This window comes from Mastomys coucha, unplaced genomic scaffold (genome assembly GCF_008632895.1).
Source record: "Mastomys coucha isolate ucsf_1 unplaced genomic scaffold, UCSF_Mcou_1 pScaffold7, whole genome shotgun sequence".
Lineage (NCBI taxonomy): Eukaryota > Metazoa > Chordata > Mammalia > Rodentia > Muridae > Mastomys > Mastomys coucha.
In genome coordinates, this window is record NW_022196913.1 from 81,950,807 (window position 1) to 81,969,932 (window position 19,126).

Below are 19,126 nucleotides of genomic sequence, written 5' to 3' on the forward strand. Positions count from 1 at the left end.
AGGAAAAAAAAAAAAAACTAGAGAAATGGTGCCACATAAGAAATATGATCCAAAGATGAATTCAGGAGAGGCGGCACAGACTGTGGACCACATGATAAATCCCTGGGCGCTTGCGGGAGGGAAGCCCAGCACATCAAGCTCCCAATGCTTCTAACATCTCACAGCAAGTACTGGGGGCAGAAGAAAGCTTTTTGTGGAGCTCCGAGACCCCGAGAATGAGCAGTTGTAGCCCCCACAAAAACTGGAGTGCAGAGTACAGTCCTGTCCCTCGAGTCCCCAAAGCCTAAACGTGAATAAGCACTCCCACCCACTCAGGAACTCCACACGCACCTTCAGCTGAGCGCGACCCACCTCGCTTATTGCGTCTCCATCGGTTGCCTTGGCACTGGCTGTAATCCATACAGTTCAGAATGATGAGGGCAAATGAGAAAAGGCATAAACGCATCTGGCCGGTCGGGCTGGGGAGAGACACCTCTCAAAAGTCGAGGAAACGCTGGGCTCCTGAAAGGAGACAGTGCGGGTCGCGCTCCTAGGGGGAACTCAGAGACAGATGCCACTGCCCTGGGGCTGCAATGATCAATTTGGCTCGATGAGCATCTCTCCCTCCGCGTTGAACCTGGGAGATGAGGAAAAGAGAAGCTGGGTGGGTGGAGGACCGAGAGAACCCGGAGGAGGTACCTGCACCTTCGCGCCTCTTGGTTTAAAGAAAGGAAGGAGGACGACGCGAACTCACTGGCACGACCCACACAGCAGTTTAATGCAGATGGCACAGCTGAAGGCGACTTGGAGAGGAAGGTGATTATAATCAGTGAATTAGCAACCTCTGCCGAGCAGTGGCTTCTGACCCTGGGGAAAGGGCGTTGTGCAAGCTCTGAGGAAGGAAAGGCGCTCTAGAAGCAGCCGCGAGCAGGGCTTTCAAGGGGCGCTCTGAAGCCCTTTGCTCCCCGGATGGGCTATCCCAGCCCCGGGACACTAGGTATGGATCGCCTACCGTGCGCTCCTGTCTCTCGGGCTGCACGGCGTGCCTAAGCGCGGCGCTCCATGCCAGGCTCGGGAAGCGAGCCGGGCTGTTTGGTCAGCACGTGGGCTCGGAAAAAGTTTGCCGACACCCGCCGGGAGCTCTTGGCAGCTTTGGGATTCCGCCGGCTGCAGAAGGGTCCGCTGACTCCCGAGGGTCCTCGGGGCTGGCGGCGCCTAGCAAAAGCGCGCGGCCCGGCAAGCGCAACCGCAAGCGCTGGGATGCTGGGTCTCCGCCTGCGAGAGCGATTCCTGGGCTAGGGGCGCGTCCGCTCTCCTCTTAGCGTCCGGGTACAGTCGCTGCTCTCAGGTCTCTCTCCACCACCACTTCACAGCTGAAGTTTCTCGCAGCCTGAGCTAGGGGAGACAGAACACTGCCCGGAGGCCGAAGGGATGTGGCCAGCGCACTTTCCGATGGAGATGCAGACAAGCTAAGGCTTGGGATGCTTCTATAAGTAGGTGGTGCTATGGTCCAAGACATCTAAAGCCAGGCTGCCTCAGAGTTCCTGGGTCCTAAAGCCAGAAACGCTCGGGTTTCCCTGAGGTCCTAAAGAGCACTGACAGCATGCAGAGAGCTTCGTGTAAGAAAAATAATGCTCACCGGGCTTTCCCAGAGGGATTGTCTAAACTGGAGAGTACCTAGAGTGAGAGATATGGCCTGACCTTGCTGTTCACACCCAAGGAGTCCTCTCGGGAACAATGGGATCGGTTCCCACCTCACCAACTAGCCTTTCTACAGAAGAATTTGATGGGGAACTCAAGATACCCTCTACTTTGCCTCCTGAGTTCCAGGATGAGACTGCTGCTTCTGAAAAACACTTCAGCCATTTTTTTTTTTTTTACAAGAAGACACACCTCTGTCCTTTTGCAAGAACTTAAATCCCCGCCCTGCTCTGAAGGCAGACTTTCCCAGATCTGAGAAATTCAAACACATGCTCAGTTTAAAGAGTGAGTTTAGTATTTTCCATTGCCTTTACCTTTCCACACAGCAAGGGTGTTTTTTCCCTTGACTTTATTTTTTCCCCAACAGATTTCACAAACATATGTAATACTTTACAATACTCAAAAAATTGGGAGCGTTCTTCTTCAGAAACTGAATGTTTACCACTGAACTTGTTTTGTTCTTAATCTTTAGCCCTTCTTTGTCTCCCAAGGTCTGAATTAAACTTCAGATGCCCTGAGTTGGAAAACTGCTTAGTATATCATTCATTAAAAACACTAGGTGCTACCAATTTTGATCTAGTGAAATCTTCTGCCCTACACTCACTGCTATCAGAAATAATGTATTTCTTCTTTGCGCAAAAGATAAGAATCTATAATGCTAGACATGACAATATAGGCGGCTCTTTAGATGTGTTACTAGGCACGTTGTTACCATAGTTTTTTAGTGGTTGTTGGCTGGTTCTATTTTTGAGATTGGGTTGTAGCCTAAGCCAACCTGGAACTCATCCTAGTAAGGCTGACCTAGAATTCCTGATCTCTCTGTCTCCACCACCTAAAAGCTAGGATTACAAACACACGCCCAGTCCAGGCTCCATAGTAACATTTTGTACTATTTCAGTTCTTTTTGTTCCTTCAGCTTCTGCATGTGCTCAGAAATTTGAACTGAAGAATCATATAGAAGTAATGGGGACTTTAATAGCCATGTTTATTAATCATTCCACTATTGGCTATGATATTTCTGTTCTAGGAATTGGGGTCCCTGAGAACAACTAAGTGAGGCAGAGTTGAAGTTACTGGTGCCGGTTTCCTTGATAAGAAAATTGAGCCACGAGACTTGCCCACAGGGTGCAAACTTCTGACTGGACACATGGAAGCAGTTACTTTGACCCAGCTTCTCAAATCCTCAACTTTTATTTAAAAAAATATATTTATTGTTTGGTGTGTGTGGGGGGGGGGGGTGTATGTGTTGTTTTGCCTGCCTGTGCTCAAGTGTGTTGCATGTGTTCCTAGTCCCTTTCAAGGCCACAAGAGGGTGTCAGATCACCAGGGACTGGACTTCCAGACAGTTGTCAGTCGATGTGGATGCTGGGAATTGAACCCTCGGTCCTCTGAATGAGCACACAGTGTTCTTAACTATTAACATTTTATCACAAAATTTGGAAATGACTGGAAACAATTCAGCATAGGCTATTCAATCTCCAGCTTAATAAGCAGCACTCTCTCCTCTCCCCTAGTATGCTAGGGTGAGAGGAGAAGGATGAAATTCAAGAGAGGAAAAAAAAAACATGCTTTCCTAAATAAGCTTCTGGGTTCCAGTGTAGCTCTGAAACACACTTAAGACTGATAAACTTACCAGCATGCATTCAGATGAGCACAAACACAAGCATGTACAGCGCTATTTTACTGTTATCTGGATCACTATTTCTTTGGCAGTATTTTCAGGAAATTAGATCAGGTTTTCTTTCACCTCTTCTATCTAAAATCCATCTTTTAGGAATTTGCTATGGAGTCTTAGGAATCTGAGAGCAAAGTCATCAGCAAATAGATTGAATTTATGGGCTGCTTATCCCCCAATACTTCAAAATTTCACTCCTTTGGGTTGCCCAGTCTTAACCTGAAATATTTTACAATGGTCAGCTACAGTGTTCAATGTATGAGAAAAGAATTTAACAGATCACTTTTGCAGCCTATGGTCAAATGTGTTTAATAACACACACACAAAAATAGACTCTGAGAGAAAAAGATGCTTGAGTACTTTTTGATGATATTCTTGTCTCTTCCTTCTATGTAAAAGATAGAGCGGAACCTTAAAATCTGTCACAATTCAGTATTTAAAGTCTTATGCTTGATTTTTTTTTTGTTGCAAACTTATCTGTATAAAATCTTTTCCTTGTCCCCACACTAAGTATTTATTTCAAGAATCTAGGATCATTCTCCCACTTAAAATATAGCCTCCCTGGATCCTAACCTATTGAGGATCTTAATCCCATACATATCTTTGCTTCCTTTTATTTCTAAGCTCAGAATGGGCTGTTGTTAGAGCTGGTGGGTCACAGTCACTCCATTCAGTAGACTCAGTAGATATTTTCTTCTAACCCAGTTTATCGGTTTCCTTAAGGAGCTTTGTAAATAGGTGTGTGCCCAGTATTTGTTTACAAAACACACCGATAAGGCTTGCTTACTCCATATCATTCACTGCTGTCAGAATGGCTCTCTCCCTTGGAAACAGTTTATTCTTGAAAAGCCTTTTGAGCTATGAGTCCACTTCCACACTCCCAGAGATGTATATATTCTTAATAAAATATGTGTGCCTATCAGTCAAATGGGTGTATTAATGCATGCCCTGTTCTTGTCTTTAACAGAGTTTCTCCTGGCTCTCTCTCTCTTCAGCTTGAAGGTTGTAAGAAAGGGAGTGTGTGAGATATCCCAGATGGCTGGCAATTTTTGTGTCTTTTGTTTTGTATCATTCATTCAGATAGCTTAAATTTTCAGTTCTTGCAAAAGACCCTCATGTCTAAGGCTCTTGAACCTCCCTCTCCCAGGCAACCTGTTCTCTTTCGTAGAGAGTGTTATTTTAATATAGCTTTCCAAGTTTTGAGTAAACGTTCAAAAGTAAATCCTGTAGCTATTTTTGTGCTTGCCAATCAGTGTGTGTGTGTGTGTGTGTGTGTGTGTGTGTGTGTGTGTGTGTACTCACATATATGTGAATGTATGTGCATTTACACGTGTTCTTATTTACCTCCCATACATCCTAGTCTCTCTCTTTGGAGCGACTTGGATAGTGTAGTTACTAATTCATAACTCAATGTTTTCAGTGTGCCTTGGAGTTCAGTTCACTGTCATTTTTTCCCATTCCTGAAATCATGTATATTTGCATGTTATTTAGTCAGATCCCTACATTGTCATCTTTTTCTCTCTTTTTAAAAAGTAGCACTTCACATGATTTTACATGATAAATTCCTAAAACTAGGAAAGTTGATTTAAACAGTTGCACATACCTTTGTGTTCTCTCTCTCTCTTTCTCCCTCTCTTTCTCTCTCTCTCTCTCTCTCTCTCTCTCTCTCTCTCTCTCTCTCTCTCTCTCTCTCTCTCTCTGTGTGTGTGTGTGTGTGTGTGTGTGTGTATATGTTTCCTTCCTTCAAATTGCTTCCATAGAGTATTTCGTTGTATAAAAATCCTTTCTCACTAAAAAACAAACAGTACATTTCTTTTTTTAAAGAATTATTTAGTTATCTTATGTATACGAGTACACTGTAGCAATCTTCAGACACACCAGAAGAGGGCATCAGATCCCATTACAGACAGTTGTGACCCACCATGTGGTTGCTGGGAATTGAACTCAGGGTCTCTGGAAGAGCAGTCAGTGCTCTTAACTGCTGAGCCATCTCTCAGGCCCCAACAATACATTTATTTCTTTCTTTTCTTTTTCTTTCTTTTTTTTGGTATAGAATAGAGTTTATTTAGGGCATGGGAGGGAGTTAAGAGGGTAGCAGAGGCAGAGAAAAACAGAGAGAAGGAGAGAGTAGATAAGTGGAGGCTGGCCATGACCACGTGGAGAAATGGGGAAAGAGAATGGGAAGCAAGGGGGGGAAAGGCAAGAGAGAGGGGCAGGAGTAAGAGGGTAAGAGCTAAGACTTATTTCTATTTATTTATTTATTTGTATGAGTACACTGTGGGTGTCTTCAGACACAGCAGAAGAGGGCATCTGATCCCATTACAGATGATTGTGATCCACCATGTGGTTGCTGGGAATTGAACTCAGGACCTCTAGAAGAGTAGTCAGTGTTCCTAACCTCTGAGCCATCTCTCCAGCCAACAATACATTTCTTAAATACTAGTAACCAAAAGTGGTTTTTATGGGCTGGAGACATGGCTCAGTGGTTCAGAGCATGGGTTGCTCTTTTAAAGGACCATGGTTCAACTCCCACCACCCACATGGCAGCGTACAGCCATCTGTTAACTTTAGTTCCAGGGATCTGACACCCACTCACAGATATACATGTGGGCAAATCCCTATCGCACATAAAATAAGAATACATTAGTTTTCTTTACAGTGTGCTTTGCAGCAAAGTTTTAATTAGTAATTCTTGACTTTTAAACAAAATCATGTTCCGCTAGTATGTCTAAATCACTATATTTCCTTTTCTGTTAGCTCTCTAAAGATGTAATGTATTCTTTTTCTATTGTCTTCATACTGTCTTTTGTGTTGTAGAATGTAGCCTGTTAATATATATTATGTCTTGTGATTTGAGTTGAGAGAATGTTTCTTTTCTGTTTGTCTTTTGTCTTTTAACTGTGGTTTTTATGTATATTAGTATACATGAAGAAAACTTTAAAGAATGTGCTGGAGTGGAGTTTGTTAGTCTTCCCCTCACATAGGCTACGGTTGGCAGGACTATTGCCCATGGCATTGCTTCACAGTCTCATTCAGGAGGTGGCAGACGCATAGTTGCCACAGCATACAGAGAGCGCTCATGATTGATCTCCTGTCTGCACAACAGAGGCTAGGGTAGGACAGACTCAGCTTTTTCTGAATCTTGAGTGTTTATGTTCACAGATTTGGTTGAATTTGGCACTGACTCTTGCTTTCATTTGATGACTGATTCAGAGTCTCTTATCTGTTATGTTATCAGATATTCATAGTCTCAGACTAAAGTTTCCCACAATGTTTTTATTCGTTGTTGATATTTGTTAAGGATACATGTAGTATTACAGGCTGGAACAATTTTTGCATTTTGTGCCGTTATGTCAATATGGATTATGTAAAACTTTCCTCTTAAATATGTTAAATATCCATTTCCTAGCTGCATAAGATACTACATGTTCATTTATTGTATTTGTGTAGAGAAACTAAATTAATAAGGAAAATCTTCACCAAGATCACAGATCAGTACTTATCTGGCTCAAGCTGTTGTTTTAAAAATTCCCACCATAATTGCTTGTTTAATGTTTTAAAAATGTGTCAATGTTTGATTCTTCAAAAGCCAGTCCTGTGTTCTGCAACATGAGAAGTCATCTCTATGCTGATGTGATAACTTCTATTTCTTGATTTTGTTCTCCATCTCCTGGAAATAATTTAGAAGGCCATATTATTGATTCCAAAGGAAATCCAGATCAGACCAGCTCAATAGAGCAAGCTCTAGATTTGACCTGAAATTTTAAAGTTATTTCCCTTCTGTAATCTTCTGTGCCCTCACACTTCAGTATTCTTGTGTGTGACTGCAGCTTTTGGAAGCAAACATTTTTGTGAAAACAAGAGATTCATGGAGATTCTCAGTTATCTAAGACTTCGGTTCAGTTTTCACTGCTATGAATGGGGTATCTCTTTCACTCTGTTTGCACAATAGCTAATCTGTTTGTGGTGTGGCTGAGATAAACAACTGGGCAGGTAACATCCTCCCCAGAACTTCTCAGTCTTAGCATCCAAAGCAGATACACCATTTCCAAACACCATCTTCAAGGGCAGACAGACTTATAGTTCACCTTCAGCAAGTGAATGGGAGGAGCTCTTGGCAGGCAGTTCCTGTGCTACACTCATTGCTTGTTCTAGTTTGTTTCCATTTTTATTTTACCTTTACTGTGGTTTTGTTGCTTTTTAGATGTATTTTACCTTGTAATGTTAAATGGACTTCTAGAAGCCACTATGTTGAACCAATAGGAAGGAAATATTTTAAACATAATAGAAAAAATATACATTAGTAAGAAAACTAATATGGGGTTCTTTGAGTTCCTGAAGACAACTACTCTATTCAGAACAGAACTGAGAAAATAAGCATATGGTGAACCTGGGGGCTAACTAGCCCCACTGGGAGATAAAGTCAAGTCAGAAAGAGAGGAGAGAGAGAGAGAGAGAGAGAGAGAGAGAGAGAGAGAGAGAGAGAGAGAGAGAGAGAGAAAACAAACCAAATCTTCATAAACCCCCTCCTTCTGGTGGACCACAGTGATGATAGTTGGGGGTATCAAAAACTAACTTTAAAGTAGTATCTGAGTGTCCCCCTAAAGTCTAGTTATTTTCCCTTCTTGAACATGGTCATTTAAGTAAATAACCCTAACTCTTACTGAGTGAGGATGGACAGGAGAAAGATTTACAGTTTTAAACTTGGCTTCATCTATTAAAGAAGTCTGGAGCTATGAACTGGCTGAAACCTGGCTGTGCCCTTGTGGTGAAATTATTCTTATAAGCCACACTTACTGTTTTTCTGTTATACAAATCAGAAAAGGTACTGACTGTCCAGTTTAATAGATAAAATTATTTTCTTAGTTATAAAAATAGATTAAATGGTCATAAATAGTCTTCTTTATACAAGTATCAAATATCAATATTTGCTTGCTCCTATTCTTCTGCTGAATCTCACAGATGTGTGGATTGTACTTAACCTGGTATCCAAATATTTAGATTGAAAAATATAAGCTAGGTATTGTGGTGCATGCCTGTATTCCAAGTACCAGGGGCAACTGTCAAAAGTTGGAGGCCAGCCTGATGTACATAGTCAGTATCATACCAATCAGGATAAATAGCAATACTTCATTTCAGTAAACCAAAATAAGTAAACATAAGAGCATGAAACAGACAGTGTAGTGCAGCTAAATAAGAATACTATCACTAGACAAAGCCACGTGAGCAGGATGTGCTCTCTTCTGCAAAGATTGGTGAGTCTGTATATAAATATGTAGTCACTGTATGTGGAAGCATAAATTCACTTTTGTGTTTGGGAATTTAATGCAATTAAGAAGTGCCCATTGCATGCTAGAGTGTCAAGAGACAAACTAATATGATATATACTGTGTCATCTGGATTAATGTGGGAACAATTTTCCCCAAATCTCCACCTGCATATTTTGAGACATACTTGGATAAAAAAAAAAAAGAGAAGTTGACATGAAATTGGGGTCCAAGCAGCAGAAATAAAATATTTAATGCTATTTGAAATTCATTTCCAGAATGAAGTAATGAGCAAGAAAGGCTGAGGTCTACAGACAGAGTAGCCTAAACCCATTCTCTTTGGCTTGCCTTTTAAGCTTTTCCCCTGACTCCTGGTCATTCAAATATATGAGATACCAGAACCATCAATGGAGAAGCTGTGAAGAACTGTAGCTCTTCTCAGTAGTGCTCACAAATCTCACTCCTGTTACCACATGCAGTGCTTATATGTATAGCTCCGAGCTTTACCTTTTCTGGTCTTCCCCTTTCCTTCCAGAGCTTCAAATCCTTAGTTCCTTTGGCAGCAGTGTGAGCTCTAATTCCTTTGGTGACATTCTCACGCACCACCTTCGGTTACAGAATGTGCCATGACTGATACAAGCTATGGCCCGCTGATTTTTCCACTACACAAAATGAAAATGTACTCCCTTTCCTTTTCTTTCTGTCAACATCATCTGCACATCCTTCAAATACACTGAGGTCAATATTAAGTGACTTTATTATTATTGTTAACCATGCTTGGCCTGAAGAAAAACATCAAGAAGCAAACCAGGACTAGAGTTGCTTTCCAAAGTTTTATTTGGTCTCCTCTGGAATTATTATCATATCTGCAGACCATAAATTCAATTTAGGTGTTCTTCTTGCCAACCAAATCAACTTTTGCTATGTTCATTTTGGCCAAGTAGGCTATTGGTTTCATCTTCTAATCTTTTTAAATGGATAGCATACAAAGTGACAAGTCCTGTTATAGCATCATGCTGCAACATTTGATCATACAGATCAAATATATATCATCACGCTCCTCCTGTCTTTCCCTGTGCACCCTTCTCACTCTGGCTGGTGAGGTAGTCCCTTCCCCAGGTAGTCCCTTCTTTGATTCTATTAACCTGTCTTCCTGCTCCCCACCCCATATGGTGCCCTTTGAAGGCTACCCGAGCTGCCAAGGAGTTAGCTTTGGTGACTGTTCCAAAATGTCCCTTCCCCATCCACACCACTTCCTCTTTCCTGGTTGAGTCTTCACCACAGTGTAGTGCATTCTGTAAGGACTTACTGACATTTTTTTTTATGTACAAAAAAGTCCCTAATCTATGCTTACAACTAGTTGTTTGGCTCACTATAAACTTCAAGACTGTATTCATTTGCATTTGGCCATTCACAATGTTAAAGTATCACCTTTTGTAACTTCCAGGGGCGTATTTTTTCGGAGGCCAAAGCATGCTTATTATGATTTTTTTTTCAGTGTTAGGCCCCTGTGCTGAGTTTGCTTTAGGAAGCTCATGGGTCTGAAGCTGCACGGAATAGATACTAGAGTAGCTATTTGTTTCACTAGGTTTTCTGGGAACGAGCTGGCCTTTTCAACCAAATTTATATCTTTCATACCTAAAAATATTCTAATTGTATGCATGATTTCCTCCTTCTCTCCTTGTTTATTCCCTGAGCTATTATTCAAATATTGAACATTCTATAGTAAACTCTAATTTTCCAATATCTGTTCTCTTTATTTCTCAACTTTATCCCTCAACTTTATCCTCCAACTCATCTAACATGTTTTCCATTGCCTCTCTCTCTCTCATTCTAAGATCTTATATCACATATAAACCCTTTTTCTTCAAAGCATAATTTTTCTGTCCTTTCTCTTCATGTTTCACTTATAAGGATTTCCTTGACATTTGATAATTTCTGGGATATTAATTTTATTTAAAGATGAGATATGAAAAGTGGATTCAAAACTTTTAGAACTTGAAACTTGATTTTCAATTTGCACTTTACTGTGCAGCAAAAACTGAGTATAAGTAAATTGATGGAGCTGTTGGCTAGGAAGACAGATATAAGTAATTATTTTCAAAGGAAAAGTCAGGTTTTCCACAGAAGGAACTGCTCATATCTTGACAAGTGGTCTCTAGAAGGACAGGGAGTGCAGAGCTACACAGTTGCTATTGTATAGGAATTTTAATCTAGTGTCAGGGCTACTCAGGCAAGGGATCACAGCCAGCAATATAGTAAAGCCAAAATGCAGACAAACCCTGGATTACAGTAGGATCTTTTTGGAATACAGACATACACTTAGTACACACATTTAATCCCAAACAGTGAAAGTAAAGTTAGTTTGTAGAAGGAAGCAGCAGTGTTTGAAAGTTACTTCTAATTGAGGAACAGACAAATGACTAATCAGAGAAGGATTTGGCAGAATGAGTCCGAGACAGGATATGGCCCATTCTCATGAGAACAGACAGGGAAGAGAAGCTACTTAAGAGCAGCACAGAGTGAGGCAGGGGAAAGTTCAGTGAGTGTAGTTGAGTTGAGTTTAGGCAATGCAGTGGAGTTCCTTTGAATAAGTTGAGTCAGTGCAGTTCATGCAATGCAGGTCAGCACTGAGAGTTAAGAATAATAATCAGAGAATAATAGGAGCCCAAAGATTAGAATAACCAGAGTTAGTTTGAGGCCAAGCAGAGCAACTCAATGGGAAGCTGAGAGAAGCCAGATTGAATCAGTCAGCTTGGAAAGGAGTTTAAGCCAGAACAGCAGAGTTGATCCAGTCAGTCAGAGTTCAAAAAGAACTAGAAAAGGTGAGCTTATTCAGCAGTAAGCCTTGGGGTGAAACATTCTAGGCCTAGATCAGATTTTACAGAGGCTAAAAGTTCTACAGAAAGAGAACTGCTCTGGGCTCAGTCCAAGTCATATATTTGTATGGCTTGGGTATGGCTCCATCATATCCCTTCCTCTAAGGAAATAAAAGTGACATTTACAGCTAATGTGACTCATCTTCTCTTGTTCTTTAATACAGATCTTTTGGAAGATAATATTACTTTATATTGATTTTTAATTTCAGGAGAAAATAACATTAAAGGCCTGAAAGTCCATTCAATTGCCATTTTTTTTCATGTGCTTTCCTTTAGTCACTCAACAAACACTTATAGGAACCTTTGTACTGACAGTGCTATGAATAGTGAGGGTATCTTGTGAAAAAAGGAAGAAAACATATTCCAACAGCTAACAGGTAAATATTTTTTAAAAATAACATAATTTTTGTTTTCTGAAGTTTTATTTTACTTTAGCACTTTGTTTCCAATTTTTAAACCTTAAGATACATATAGGGGCTGGGCGGTGGTGGCGCACGCCTCTAATCCCAGCACTTGGGAGGCAGAGGCAGGCAGATTTCTGAGTTCGAGGCCAGCCTGGTCTATAGAGTGAGTTCCAGGACAGCCAGGGCTACATGGAGAAACCCTGTCTCGAAAAATCAAAACAAAACAAAACAAAAAGACACATTTAGAGTTATCTATACCCTACAGACATGGGTTTTGTTACAGCACTTTCAGACATATGTGCTATCGTGCTGGGTTCAACATCCATTCCTGCTATGCTACCCTCTCCTTTGGCAACTTCTCCTGTTTCCTGGTCCTGATTCCATCACCCTCTCCCTCCTTCTGTCTCCTTTAAGCTCTCTCCTTTCCCATAATCCTCTTTCTAGTTTCACTACCTATGCACATGCAAACACATGCCTTATAATCACACATACACACACACACACACACAGACACACAGACACACACACACACCACCTTAAGTCTGAGTTCTATGTATAAAGAGAAAACATGAAATTTTCCTGTCTGAATTTGACTCTTTTCACTTAACAAAATATTTTCTGGTCAATGAAAACAGCATATTTTCACTGTTCTTCATGACTACATAAAATCCCATGCTGTACATTTATGCCGTTTTCTTTGTGCACTTATCTGTTGATAGGCACTAGCCTGGTTCTATTTTTTGGTGAATAATTTAGGGGCAGGGGAAATGAATATCTATGTCTGTGCTAAGTGATTTAAGGTCTTTTAGGTTTATACCCACTTTTGTGTGTGTGTGTGTGTATACATATATATGTATATATGTGTGTGTATATATATGTGTGTGTGTATATATATACATATATATACACATATATGTATATATATATGTGCATATATATATATATATATATGTATGTATATATATCCCCTATGGTAGTTTCATTTGCAGTATTTTTTTTTTATTTCAATGTCAATTTCAATAGGTAACAGCTTATTTCCCAACAGTACAGTTTCCCGACACACTCCCAGAACTGGCTATTTGGGGTTTATTTGGGGGGGGGGGGTTGTTTGTTTGTTTGGGTTGTTTTTGTTTGTTTGTTTGTTTGATGATAGCCGTTTTGACTGGGATAAGATGCTATTGTAAAACAGTTTTAATTTGCATTCCCTGATGGCTCACTTACCTACTGGACATCTGAACGTCTTCTTTGGAGGAAAGCCTATTTAATTGTATTATATTGACTAGATTTGGTTGGATTTTTCCCTAGTGTTTAATTTTTTTGTTGTTATTAGTATCCTAGATTTTAATCCTGTGTTGTATGTAGTTGGTGAAGGGTTTCTCTCACCCAGAACACACCCACAACATTGTCACTTCATGAACATACCTGTTTCCTTTCATGTGCAGAAATTTGTACTTTGCTATAATCCCATTTATCATTCGTTGGGATTACTACCTGTGTTACACTGGCAAGTTCCTGAATGTACCCACTTCTTGAAATCTGTGTCTCTGCATGTGCATATGCAAACATGTGCGTGTTTCTGTGAGTATATGTGTGTTACTCTAACATTTTTTAAAGTTCCAGGTTTTACATTAAAATCTTTGTTCCATTTTAATTGATTTTGGGGCAAATATGGATCTAGTTTCACTCTTCTAAATATAGAATTCTAGTTTTCCCAGAACTATTTTTCTGTTTGTCTGTTATTTCAGTGTACATTTTTGCTACCTGTCTTTTATACATTAGGCAAATATAACTTTGTGGGTACATTTCTGGATCCCTTATTTCACTGTTCTTCATGGTTGTTTTGGTTCCTATGGTTCTGCAATTTAAGATTGAGAGTTATGATAACTATAGCATCACTTTTTCTGCTTAGAATTGCATTGTCTATTAGGAGTCATTTATGCTTTCGTATGAATTCTGGGATTACTTTTCTCCACTTCTAGGAATAATGTCACTGGAATTGGGGTGCACTGAAATTGAAGATTACTTACCTCTTTTTCCCTTTTTGTTACTTAAGAATACCATTTATACATATAGTGCAAGTGATATAGATGTCCCAATTAAAGTTGAGCTCTCCCCACTCTTATTCTCTGTATCTGACCAGTTATGGGTCATGATGCTAATCACCATCTGCTGCAAAACAAACTTTCTCTTATATGTGTGTACAAAAATAAAAACTAAGGGGAAGATATATTCCTTTGTCCATTTAGCTGAATAATATTGTTATCTTCTCCCCTGGGACCTATCACCTAAGCCAGCTACAGAGTTTTGGCAGATTTACAGTACCAGGAATGAGTTCCATTTTTTGGAGTGGAATTGAATACAATCAGAAACTGTTTGGCTATTCCTATAACAAGAAACTATTAATGTAAGAGCAGAGAGAATTGGCAAACCTGTATCAAAATCTAAAAGAAATGTTCTGTTTTCCCTCATCTAATGTAATATTGGCCATATGTTTCTCATGCATAGCCTTTACTACTTTTAGGTAAGTTCCTCCTATTACTTACTGGGTCTTTGGGGCTTCTGTCATGAAGGAATGCTGAACTTTGTTGAGGGGCTTTCCTGGGTCTGTGGAGATGTTCATGTGGTTTTTGTACTTACGTTTATGTTTTGTGTTCCACTTATGGACTTGCATGTGTTGAACTAAACTTGTGCCCTTGGAATAAAATCAACCTGCTCATCATATACAGACTTCTTGTATTCTTAAATTTTGCTTGTGTCCTACTTTTATTTCTGCTGCTGTGATAAACACCAAGAAAGAAGGCATCTTGGAGAGGAATGAGCTTGCTGACAGGCTCCAATTCAGCAACGTATGTTCCTGCACCAGTTTCAACTGCAAGTGTCTACCTTGAATGTCTGTCTTGGCCTCCCTCCATGATGGACTATAACACAAAAGATAAAATAGCATATTCCTATATATTTGAGTTTCCTCTTAGTTTTTGGCACCAGATTAACCTCCAGACTCATCTTGGTTTTTGTTGTTTGTTTTGTTTAGTTGTTTTCTTGGTGTCTTGGTTTTGGTTTTTTGTTTTAGAGAATTATACTTAGTATGAGGACCTGGGTTCTGAGTGTATACAGTCTTCGTTAAAACACAGCAAGCAGCTGGTCCTTCTCAGCATCAGAGCTAAAACCTTGAGTTTTCACCCCCCTTCCAATCCAATAATAAATCTATTCTAGCATTTTCTCTTCCATATTTGTAGCTGTCTTCTTGCAGCAGTGATAAATGTAATGTGGAAATGGTGAAAGTTTGATGTTGCCGTTATGGAAGCACGGAAAGATGTATGAGCTTCTTCTTCAAAACCCAGCACAAAGCTATCAGAGAAATAAGAAATTGGAATCAGAAATGATGAACTGGGGAAAAACAGAAAGGAAAGAAGTCAAATACTTGTGTAGCAAACTGTGTCCTGATGGGGTGGAGCATGAAATGAAAAAGGTTTAGACCACTGTTTCTCAACCTATAGGTTGAGACCCTGTTGGGAATTGAATGATCCTTTCACAGGGGTCACCCAATACCATTGGAAAAACTCAGATATTTACATTATAATTCATAATGATAGCAAAATTGCAGCTATGAAATAGCAATGAAAATGATGGAGTAGTTGGGGATTACCACATCATAAGGAGCTGTAGTAAAGAGTCAAAGAATTAGCAAGGTTGAGAACCACCGGAAGACTGACCAAGCAGACAAGTCAGACTACAGGTAAACTGCACTTCCGTGCTGATAACTGTGAACTTTTTCTTCAATGCCTTGAGTAGTGTTTTAATAATTGAGCGTAGCATATTCAGTTCTTCCTTAGAAAAATAACTACACTAGCAAAACTAAGACTCTATTGGAAAGAAACCAATTAACAGAATATAAAAATCTATATTTATGATGCTATATAATTAGTTGTCTCTTATATAGGCTATTCCACATCATTTAAAATATGTGTGCAAAGTTGACTCTCATTACTCATCACAGATAAGCTCCATAAAGTCACAAGAAATACTGAATTAGTTAATATTGAACGTTTTTCTGAGGAAAACTAGAGTAGTATTTTTTTAATAAAACCTACATTACATTATTTTTATAAACCAGCTGATATATAAATTTACCTTATGCCATGTATGTTTCAAGACACCTTATTAAATAAGTGATCCACTTACATTGAGACAAGGTGACACTCTTGTATCTCAGGCCCATAGTAAGATCATTTACATTTATCTTTTCTATATGGCACTTAAAAGCCTCCTTGCCCTTAGGAAAATAATCCTTCAATCATTTTCCATAGTGAGCAGTCATGTTAAAGGAAAAAAATGTACAAAATCTGTCACTGAATAGGTCACAAAAAGCTAGTGCTTGGTTACAGTTAGAGACCTGAGACAAGAAGGTAGGATAGTACCTAGCTGACCTCAGATGGGAATATACACAGCCGGCAATAGAATTTTTTATAAATTTTGGCATGTCTATTAACAATAGGAAAAATATCACAAAAATTGATTTTGGGATTATGTACTGGCTGGTTTTGTGTGTCAACTTGACACAGGCAGGAGTTATCACAGAGAAGGGGGCTTCAGTTGGGGAAATGCCTCCATGAGAACCAGCTGTGGGGCATTTTCTCAATTAGTGATCAAGGGGATAGGGCCCCTTGTGGGTGGTGCCATCCCTGGGCTGGAAGTCTTGGGTTCTATAAGAGAGCAGGCTGAGCAAGCCAGTAAGAAACATCTCTCCATGGCCTCTGCCCCAGCTCCTGCTTTCTGACCTGCTTGAGTTCCAGTCCTGACTTCCTTGATGATAAACAGCAATGTGGAAGTAAGCTCAATAAACCCTTTCCTCCACAAATTGCTTTTTGGTCATGATGTTTGTGCAGGAATAGAAACCCTGACTAAGACAAATTGGTACCAGCATAGTGGGGTATTCCTGTGACAACCTGACCATGTTTTGGGCAGGACTGTGGTAGGACTTTGGAACTTTGAGCTAGAAGAACCACAGGTTGTTAAGAACTCTGCGGAATGTTCTGTTGCTACGCACACTCGTCTACTCCAGTCACATCCAAAATATTGGGGATAAAATCCTGATAAAGGATAAGAGGCAAATAAGACCCCAAAAGTAGTTCTGTGCCTCCTGGATTTCAGAAGAGTCGCTGGTATCCCCTAACTCAGATGTGTTCCAGATTAGTCTCTCCAATTGTCAAAGCAGCCTCATATTTAGTCATAAAGGTACCCCAAGAAATGATTGGGCATTGTCTCCTGGCCGACACAATGTTTCCAACTATCCTAGTTTATTTAGAAAGTAATCGAAGGGCTTCCACTCAAGGACATTAGCTAGAAGTGTTAGGTCAGGTTGGAACTCGCCACTGCCTGCCCCCGGGCTAGAACCAGAGAACTAGCAGGAAATGCTAGATTGAAATCTCCTGGTCATTGCCTCCAGCAGAACCAGAGAATTAGCCTAGGAATATCAAAATACCTCAACAGGGAGAGTTCCACTCCTCTTCCTCCTGCTTCACACCTAGCTACCAGACCCTGCTGACCTTGGTGTGGTGGTCACCTGCCTACGTGACTCTTGACATCTGCCCTGTTTGCTGTATGTTATTTAAGCCTGATTTTCACTTTGTATAAGGACTTGAACTAGGACAAGGAGAAGGACTAGCACTTGGACTCACAGAAGGAGTAGCACTAGAACTTAGATGGGCTAGGACTCATATTCATGCAATCCGAATTTCCCCGGGGCCTAGAGTGCTTGGGCCCGGGGGATGCAGCACCAGTCCAGAGGAGATAGCTGCTACTTTAGACCCAGTATATTTCAGATAGCCTCAGATATACCTCAACTATTGAGCTGCCAGATTTACCATCTCTCTTTTGCAATGACTGTAAAAGTCTGATGCCATTTCTAAGAAATACACTTAGATCTTATACTTCATGTGTCGTCTCTGCCATCATTTGTTCGCCTACGCCTGTCGACCTGACTAGGACCTCCCGTTTCTCCCGCGAGTTGAGGGAGGCCCAGATTGGCCGGCCCGTGGCATTCTGTGGGAGCTTGGAAGATCCAATTTCACAAGCCAGGTCTCCATCTTCTGCACTGTTCTCAACATGATCTTCCAAGCTCCTACAGAACATTCCACAGAGTTCTTAACAACCTGTGGTTCTTCTAGCTCAAAGTTCCAAAGTCCTACCACAGTCCTCCCCAAAACATGGTCAGGTTGTCACAGGAATACCCCACTATGCTGGTACCAATTTGTCTTAGTCAGGGTTTCTATTCCTGCACAAACATCATGACCAAGAAGCAATTTGTGGAGGAAAGGGTTTATTGAGCTTACTTCCACATTGCTGTTTATCACCAAGGAAGTCAGGACTGGAACTCAAGCAGGTCAGTAAGTAGGAGCTGACGAAGAGGCCATGGAGAGATGTTTCTTACTGCCTTGCTTCCCCTGGCTTGCTCAGCCTGCTCTCTTATAGAACCCAAGACTTCCAGCTCAGGGATGGCACCACCCACAAGGGGCCCTATCCCCTTGATCACTAATTGAGAAAATGCCCCACAGCTGGATCTCATGGAGGCACTTCCCCAACTGAAACTCCCTTCTCTGTGATAACTCCAGCCTGTGTCAAGTTGACACACAAAACCAGCCAGTACAGATTATTAATAAGTTTTAAACTGCATGCAAATTTATAAAAAATGGACTCTATATAAATACATCTATGAAAGTAAACTAATACTCCATTTGTGTAAATAAAAAGTGAGAGAAAAAAGCAGATTTGTAAATGAAGACAAGGTAAGATGCAAAGATGAAAAGATAAATGGCAAAGTTTTTGTTTTAGAAGATGTGGTGTTTTGATAGGAATGGCCCCATAGACCCATGTATGAATGCTTGGCCCATCCGGAGCATAACTATTAAGAGGTGTGGCCTTGATGGAGGAAGTGTATCTCTGTGGAGGAGGACATTGAGGTCTCATGTGACTGTGGTGGACTTAGTAGAGCAATCTTCATTTCTATGGCCTGTAGATCAAGATGTTGGACTGTTAACTTCTCCAGTTCTATGCCTTCCTCCTTAAGTTGACTTGATTTGGCGTTTTTGTATGTAGTTTACAAATATGATAGCCCTGGTAGGGCTAGAACCTGAGCCAGGTGCAAAGGGAAAAATAACAGAAAGAGCCTATTGAGAGAGGGGAATACAAAATTAAAAACAGAAAGAAATAGAAAACTGAGGT

At 40.5% G+C, this 19,126-nt stretch overlaps 1 protein-coding gene across 2 annotated transcripts in view; it reads right to left on the reverse strand.

Moving 5' to 3' along the window:
- Rspo2 (R-spondin 2) overlaps window positions 1-1,615 on the reverse strand; it is a 147,993-nt gene extending 146,378 nt beyond the window's left edge. The window contains exons 1-2 of one of the 2 annotated variants that reach the window (XM_031359185.1): window positions 992-1,615; window positions 352-616 (exon numbers count right to left, since the gene is read on the reverse strand). In XM_031359185.1, coding sequence (XP_031215045.1) covers window positions 352-445 — 94 coding nt within the window. In that variant the 5' untranslated portion in view covers window positions 446-616; window positions 992-1,615. Of the gene's footprint in view, window positions 1-330; window positions 617-991 lie in introns of both variants that reach the window. The other variant, XM_031359184.1, reaches the window with a different exon arrangement.
- Between the last annotated feature and the right edge of the window lie 17,511 nt (window positions 1,616-19,126).